The sequence below is a fragment of the Galendromus occidentalis genome, unplaced genomic scaffold (assembly GCF_000255335.2).
Source record: "Galendromus occidentalis unplaced genomic scaffold, Mocc_1.1 scf7180000075508, whole genome shotgun sequence".
NCBI classification, from domain to species: Eukaryota; Metazoa; Arthropoda; class Arachnida; order Mesostigmata; family Phytoseiidae; genus Galendromus; species Galendromus occidentalis.
In genome coordinates this window covers 300,542-309,162 of record NW_003803498.1, presented here as the reverse complement: position 1 = coordinate 309,162, position 8,621 = coordinate 300,542, and the positions used below count along the sequence as shown (strand labels likewise).

The 8,621-nt window shown below is 52.9% G+C and overlaps 1 protein-coding gene across 1 annotated transcript; it reads right to left on the bottom strand.

Annotated features, from left to right (window-relative positions):
* Positions 1–358: 358 nt before the first annotated feature.
* On the bottom strand, positions 359–4,098 carry LOC100898385 (uncharacterized protein K02A2.6-like; the record flags this gene model as incomplete). Its single annotated transcript, XM_003737373.1, has 2 exons — positions 3,839–4,098; positions 359–3,725 (listed from the first exon to the last, which is right to left on the bottom strand). Coding segments are annotated over exons 1-2 (3,627 nt in total), but the record flags the coding sequence as incomplete, so codon positions are not given.
* Positions 4,099–8,621: the final 4,523 nt, after the last annotated feature.

Sequence of the window (8,621 nt, the reverse complement as noted above, 5' to 3'; positions counted from 1 at the left end):
GGTGGAACTCGTATTTGTAACGTCCAACAGAGAAGCACACTGGGCTCGGTTCGACCAACCCGCAACTGGGGCTTGCCTGCATGTCAGGCTTACTTTATTGTTTTGGTGTATCCTCTCCTTCGTCTTCCGTACGTGCATGTGAGCTGCGCTATCTTAACTATCGATGCTACATACTTCCCTTCCCCGAAAGCTTTCAACTCCGACGCTTCAGCACAGATCTACCGAAAAACTCCGGTGCTTTGCGCACTCGGTTCGGATACCTAGGGTTCCCGGTTGCCGCATCACTCTTTGGGACCGCCGCCAGGGATCTCGCGTTCCATGTCCTTCCGTCTGACATTCGGAATGTGGACTGCCCCACCTGACGGTCCACTCTGACGGGTGCTGAGAATCGCCACGCACCCTTCGTTACAATTCCTGGTTTCTTTATCCGCACTTTGTCACCCTCTCGCACCCGTGTACCTGACCGATGACCGACTTCGTTTTCCTTTTCGAGTCTTCTCCTTTGGTTTTCTTCGATGCGTGATTTGATCTCTCCTGACGGCTTAATTCTGCGTAGTTCATGGAAGTCTGTGATTTGAACTCCGGATCTCATTGCCCGGCTGTGCAGCAGTACCGACGGTGACTCGCCGGTAGTGGGATGAGGTGTATTCCTGTAGTCGGCCAACATTTCTTGTATCACAATATCTAAATTATTCTTATTCATTGACATGAGTTCCGCTGTTTTTAACATGTCGCCTAGGACTCGATTAAATCTCTCGACGAGTCCGTTGGCCTGAGGGTTATATACCGCTGTTCTACAGTGTACAATATTATGCTGCTTCATGAACAAGTCAAACGTTCGGCTCACAAATTGAGGTCCGTTGTCCGACACTATCTCTTTCGGGGTTCCTTCGCACGTGAAGACATTCCTCAAGAACAGAACAATTTTTTCTGAGGTCGCCTCTGACATGAATCGGACAACTGGCCATTTCGAGAAGTAATCTACTACTACCACTGCATAGCGAAACGGGGGTGGTAACCTATAATGAGGGCCTCGAACATCGATACCGATCTTCTCCCACGGACCTGTGGGCGGCGGCACAACCTGTGCCAACGGTCTCTCTGTTCTAGCCGACTTGTCATGCGAGCCACAAATCTCGCATAACTGTACAAGGTGTTCCACCCCCGCGTCCATTCGTGGCCACCAATACCAGTCTCGAACCGCCTTTTTTGTTCGAGCCATTCCCTGATGACTCGTCCCGTGAGCCGCTTGTATTATTCTCTCTCTCAAGCCTGTCGGCAGCACAACTTTCTCTCCTCTCATGAGAATTCCATCAACGACACTCAATTGTTCATGGATAGACTGGAAAGAGCGCAGGTCTCCGGTTAGTTTCTCAATTCCGAATTTCGTTGCGATTATCCGGACAACCTCTGCCAACGTCTCGTCCCGCGACGTTTCTAGACGAACTTCGTCCAGCGTCAATGGAGCCAGAACGCCCGCCATCTGTGCTACGATTACCTCGCCGTCGTCATCTACCTCCACCGCCCCCTCCTGTGCCTCTGGTAGTCTCGACAATGCGTCCGCAATCACGTTCTCGACTCCCGGCTTGTACTCAACGTCGAAAGCGTACGCTCCCAGCCTCTCCGCCCACCGCGCCAACCGTATCGACCTACGGTCTGCTCCCTTCGTTCCGAAGAGCGAAACCAGCGCCCTGTGGTCTGTCTTTAGCGTAAAACGTCTCCCCCAGAGGTATACATGCCATTTCTCTATCGCCCATACGCACGCCAAGGCCTCTTTGTCACTAGTGGAGTACCTGCGTTGAGTTTCTGACAGCGAGCAGGATGCGTACGCCAGTGGTTCTAGCTTGCCGTTGACCCGCTGCTGCAACACCGCCCCCAAGCCATAATCCGAGGCGTCGGTGGTCAGCACCAGTGGTAACGCTGGGTCGAACACGCGCAGCGGCGCTGCCTCCGCTATTGCTCCCTTGACGGCACGGAACGCTAATCGTTGTTTCTCCCGCCAGTCGAATTTCACTTCTTTCCGAAGCAATTCTCTGAGCGGTTCCACCAATTCTGCGTAGCGGGGGACACATTTGAGATAAAACCCCGCCATGCCCAGGAAGGAGCGCAATTGAGAGACATTCTTTGGCTCCGGCACATTCTCTATTGCTTTAACGTTGTCCGGCAATGGTTTCACCCCCTTAGAACTCACAACATGGCCCAGGAACTCCGTCTCCTCCACTCCAAACACACACTTGTTGTTCACCTTCAAACCCCTTTCGCTAAGGGTCCTGAGGAGCCCTCGTACCCTTTCATCGTGAACCTGCCTCGTTTCGCCAACGACCAAAACATCGTCCAAGTAGCAGATAACTCCCTCCAAGTCTTTCAAGGTTTCTTCCATGAATGCCTGGAACGCTGCCGGGGCCGAAGCCAACCCGAAACAGACGCGCGTGTATCTGAATAGCCCCCACGGTGATACAAACGCCGTGAGATCTCTCGATGATTCATGCAATGGGATCTGATGATATGCCGACCTCAAATCGATTTTCGAAAAAACTCGGCCTTTTGCCAGTCGCTGCATGAGATCCTCAATATGTGGCAAGGGAAACGCGTCCTGGACCACCGCTTTATTTACCTCCCTAAGGTCCACGCACAACCGAACATCGCCGTTTTTCTTCTCGGCAACCACGATCGGGGAAACCCACTCTGACGCCTGAATACGTTCAATTACCCCCTCTGTTCTAGTCGATCGATGACCGCTCTCACTCTTTCTCGTATCGCGAACGGCAGGCCGGCGGCATCTCTGTTGCTTTGGCGTTACCTCTGGCCGAACCCTAACTTTATGGCAGAAATGTCTGACGTTGCTCGGTCCGTCATCAAAGACCTCCGGAAATTCTGACTCAAAATCTAGTTCCCTCAACGATGCGACGTGGCAGGTCCCCTCTCGCACGTTGATCGTCATTCCCGATTTCCGCATTATATCAACTCCGAGGACGTTAGCCCCGCTCCGTGCTACGAAGAATAGTCCTCTCACGCTACGTCCCTCATAATCGACCGAAGCCTCTGTCACTCCCACCGTTTCAATGATTTTTCTATTGTACGCCCATATCTTTCGATTCGTTTGTTTCAGAGGTGTTTCCCTGAGGTAGGTTTTGTACGTGAATTCATTCAAAACCGAGACCTGAGCTCCCGAGTCAATCATGAAATCTATGTGTGACCCATCCACTCGAATTCTACACATTATAGGCTGATGGTCTCCTCCTACAGAATACACTGATGCTGATATACCTGTCTGTTGAATCTCCGACTCCTCGCATCCGGCTTCTGTATCTTCTTCGATCGCACGTATTCCACGACGCCGACATTCCTTCGCGAAGTGACCCTCGACGCCGCAGTTCCAACATTTAGGCCTCGCGGGTGGCGCCCGGCTTTGGCTCCGTTTGCGCTGTGATGACATGCGGGACTCTTGACGCGTATTTGGGGTCCTTCCTATCGCGTTGATAGCATTAGGGTCTCGCAAGGCCGTGGCCACCTGTGCGCTTATCTGAACGGTCGCCGCCAAGCGCCGCGCCTCCACATCAGCCGCCTCGAGCCGGACGGCCATTTGCACGGCGTCCTCCAATCCGAGATTGTCACCTTCCAGCAGCAACCGCTCTCTGATTTCGCTGTTTGATGTTCGTGCTATGAGCTGGTCCAGCACCGCCTGATTTTCGGTATAATGCCGGAAGTCGGCCCTAGCAGCCAGCCTTCTGAGATTTGTCACGAACGTTGCCACCGATTCGCCCTCGTGCTGTATTCTCGAGAAAACTCGCACCGACAGACGACTTTCGATTTCCTCTTGCAGAATCGGTCTCTTAACCGCTGCACTGTGTCGTCGTATTCGGGCTGCTGACTCTCCGCGCTCACGGGATGGCTCAACGGGGCGTTTTTCGATGCGTGAAACTGTCGTTGGCCCTCCAATCCGAGAGCGTTGAGCAAGGTGGCCTTCTTCCTCAGATCGGAGAAGTTCTCTCCGTCCTTCGCCAGCAGATACGCCAAAAACACTTGATACCACTCGTCGAAAGGAATCTGTGGCTCTCCTGGTTCCGCCAGAAACGGAGGTGGGGGTACTGCATCCATGACGACTGCGCCAATTTGTAACGTCCAACAGAGAAGCACACTGGGCTCGGTTCGACCAACCCGCAACTGGGGCTTGCCTGCATGTCAGGCTTACTTTATTGTTTTGGTGTATCCTCTCCTTCGTCTTCCGTACGTGCATGTGAGCTGCGCTATCTTAACTATCTATGCTACAGTATTCTTTTCCGTGCGACTGTAACACGGGTTAACCGCAGGCACTAAAATTTGATCCTTTAAGAATTCTCCAATAAACGCCCAACCTGTTAGGAAAGCTCCGTGGGACGGGTAGATGACTCACGATTAGAGTGGAGCGAGACTTCTATGTGCTTCACGAGCTCGTTCCCCAAAGGGAATTTCTCGCCAAGTCTCAGATTCGCCCGTGAAAAGAGAAGTCCGAACGTTTTAGTCATTCATCGAGGATACAACCTCCTCCTCCCGTTCGACTTCGATCAATGCGAAGATGCCTCACGCGAATCCATATCGTGGTCTGCCCTCCGCGTCGGATGACCTCCTCGAGGAGTCCATGGAATACCCGATGGAACATGATGAGGAGAACTCTTCGCCTCAGGAGGCCGACGATTAGCGTGATGAATTTCCAGCCAGAATGTCGCTTCCGGACGCTCAGGCTTGGAACGGTGTGATCCCGAATGACCTCCCTCGGCCCAAAACGTGCCAGACCATACTTGGTATGAAGGGAGGCTCCGGGAGGAAGCGATGGCTCGAAGTCGTGTCCGAAGAAGGGCCAGCGGGGCAAGGGAAGATCTGCGAAACCTGACACTGCGGAACCTGATACCGCCACAGGGGACAATGAATCTGTCCGGGAGACAGGCGAAGCGGAGACACTCGAAACACTAGACGAGATTCTGGAGACGACGGAGCTGAGATTCGGAGCGGATTCCGAGCAACAGGAGGAGGAAGCGTCGTTCGGAAAGTAGACAAGCCCGAGGAAATTTGAGAACCGACACGAGTGAGAGAAAGCTCTATCCGGCCCCAGAAGTTGGCCGAGAGTGTGGATACTTCTTCGTCGTCAGCGTCATCAGGGGAAATCCAGATTCACGCAGACCCAGCGATGTATCCGGACCCGGAACCACGGGGGTCACCGAATGATTTGAATACGGCTATAATGGAGTCCCCGGGAGCGGGATCAGGAAGGGGAAACCCGCAACCTAGACGTTCTAAGAGGGCGGAGTCGTTCGGGGGGAATTATTCGAAGTAGCTGGCGGGACGCCAGTAGTGTAGCGTGGTCGAGCGTAGGTACATAGGAGAGAAACAAAGGTAGAGCGCGGGCGGAAGGAAGAAGAGACTACGAGATGGAGTCGGAACGGATGCTATGAATGTCAGTCTTAAGCGCGGTGTGGGATTTCGTCAAATGTTCGGCTTGAGATGCCGGGAGGATGTCGCGTCGTCGAGAATGTTCAGCAATGTCTAGGAAAATGTCGCCGAGCACATCGGAAGGAGGGAAAGGGAATTCCGTTTGAGACGAGAGCGCCGACGCGATCGTAAAGTCTTTTCGTACCAGTCGTCGGACGAAGCGTTTGTGTGAACAAAGAGGTGAATTGACAAGTGGTGCATTGAACAAAGTGAGGAGCATTGAACTTGTGGTGCGAGGAAAAGAAACAGTTACGGTGTAAAATGGCGGATCGGAAGTTTTGCGCAGGTTGCGGGTGCAACACCCATGCCACCGGCTCGGCAAGGTGTAAGGCCAGGGGAGCACGATACTCCCTGTGCCGACTAGTGAGGCATTACGCCCGCTGTTGCCCGAGGGCGATCTACGAGACGTGCCTGACGTGTGGGCGTGTCGGGCACCTGTCGACGGCGTGTCGAGAGCGCTGGGTCAGGCCGAGCGGCCGGGGAGGAGGAGGGGCGGCCTCAGTGGCCTTAAAGAAAAAGAAAAGAAGGGAAAAGTTCTTGGTGGTCTTCACAGCCGCTCGCTGTGAAGTCTTTATCAGGGACAACGTAATCGCGGACTTCCTCTGCGCTGTTTGAAGGAGGTTCTGGGACCTCGAGACCTGTTACAAAATAGGCTTTGGCTGTGCTGTGCTGTGGTGGGCCTTGCGATCTTCGCAGGCTCCGTTTGCATTTTCATCGAAGAGTACGAAACGGATTCGAAGTTCAAAAGCACTGCGGAGCTTGTGGCTGGCTTTATTCGCGATAGTATTTTCGGCTATCGTGGTGTTCATAACGTACCGACGGGTGGTCGAGTGCTTAGCGCGTTTGTCACTACTCGTGCAAACGTGCGTTTCACTTCGTGAAATGCCGCAACGACGCCGCTCGCGCGGGAGGCAGTGTGGGTTCGATCCCTGCTGCCGGAAAAATATTCCTTACGGAAACGCAGGAACTCGGCCTTGATCCTCCTGGGTACATTCGCTCTATGGATCTGTCCTCGGAAGCAATGTGAATAACAGTACCCGGGACGTTAAACCTTGGCTGTGTGGTTCAGCCCGAAAAAGTTAGGGACTGGTCCATTATATTCATTGTGTTTCTTGAAGACCTTCCCCTCATAATCACGACATATATGCTTCTTCCACCAAGCGGGTATACATTAGTAGAATCCATAATGCCCATCGAAGAAGCAGCAGCCCGCTGCGTAGACTGCCTCCGTGATAACGTTTTTGCAGATTTTATCTGCGCCATTTGGAGGCGATTCTGGGACCTTGACCCCTGCTGCAAAACAGGGTCGGGTTGTCTCGTGACCGCCAAGTTGAGCGCAGCGAGGATTCAAGCGATTGTGCATTCCGGCGCGAAGTTGATCCGAGCGCGAAGGAGCCTGCAGCGCAGCGTCGATTTGAGCACGACCTACGGTTGAGCGCAAGCAGTTTCGAGCGCATGCCATTCTCGGCGCATGCTTCCCGGAGCGCAACGAAAATTCGAGCGCAGCGTCGATTTGAGCGCAGCGTAAATTCGAGCACAGCGTGCGGTTAAGCGCACAAAGCCTTGTAAAATTGAGTTTTGAAACTGACTGGATTTACACAATATGGCCTTATTCTGGGGGCCTTCTTGCCAATCTCACATTCATTAATGAGCATACAGTCCTAGGTTTTCATTGATGAGAGTTTCCTCGATGGAATTCCCGTGGCGTCGCAAACGCGAAAACTTCACGCTCATTATTTGCAGCACTATATGGCAGACATTCTGTATGAGCTGTCCTGAGCGGAGATGCGCGCATCACAGAAACGTGCACCAAACGACGTCTCGCTGAAATTATCATTCTGCGCGATGTCAACCAAGTGAGCCAGGCTGAGTTCATTGGCGGCAATCGATGCATCTTTTCTCCGGAACCGGTAGAAGCTTATCATGAGCTGCGAAATGCCTCTGAAGTTCGTGACCTCAACCAGAGGTAGGCCAATGCTTTGTGTGGGAGGTTTTGTCTTCCGCAAAGACCGAATCACGCTTGATAAGACAACGTGGCGTTGCGTGGAGAAAACTTGTCGAGCTCGCGGCATCAGCACCGCGGGCGGCACTCATAGTGAGAGTCATAAGGGACTTGAGGATCCGCGAAATTTTTATAAAGCATCCGGAACAATTTTGAGCATGAGCTCCCGTGTGACTGAGAGTGGTAGCGACTTTTCGGTCCTTCAAGTCAAGCCTTTCCCTCCAGGATCAACCTGAACACATGCACGCCCCGGACTCAGTCGGAATCGATGTCCGCGAGAGATTAGATTGCCTTGGTAGATCTGCGGCTCAGAAGACCTACGCGAAGTCGACCGCGTTGGTTGCCGCAGCTGTCAGCGAGGTCAGCTCACGCTCGACGCCGGGCAGTATGCCCAGACCAGACCCACTCCGAAGACAGGTCTTGCGCGCGAGAAAACGAGAAGCCCCGATGCATCCGACGAACCCCTTACGAAGAGAAGAATTGGTGATTCCAGATTTTTCGAAGGTATGCGTTTGTATACCCGAAGATTGCCTTCGTCGAAGTCCTTGACACCTTTCTTCCGTCTATGCTCTTCATGTTCCAGATGACCACCAAAGGCGACCCCTTTTTACTGTACGACTCTGGGGAAGGGGACTGCGAAAGGATGATAAACTTCGCCACCCCCGATGATCTCGAGCTACTGAAGACATGCGGCGAGTGGTTCTTGGACGGAACCTTCAAAGTTTGCCCCCTGATTTTTCATCAGATGTACAGCGTTCTCGTGAAGATTCCCGGCTCTCACAAAACTGTTCCCGTCGTGTATTCCTTGATGCCGGGGAAAACATCGAGAACTTACAGACGATTTCTGACAATCCTGACCAGCGTCCTCGATGACTTTCGGCCAGAGGTACTTCACGTGGACTTCGAGATCGCAATGGTCCGTGAACTCGAAACCACCTTCCCATCAGTCGATATCCTCGGTTGTAATTTTCATCTCAACCAGAGCCTTTGGCGCCACATACAAGCAGACGCCACGCTCCGTGATAAATATCTGCGGGAAAATGATTTCTCTCTGGACGTCCGTATGTTTGCCGCAATCGCCTTTGTTCCGCTAGGCAACGCAGAGACCGCTTTCGAAACCTTGTTAGAATCCGAATTCGTCCGAGAGAATAAC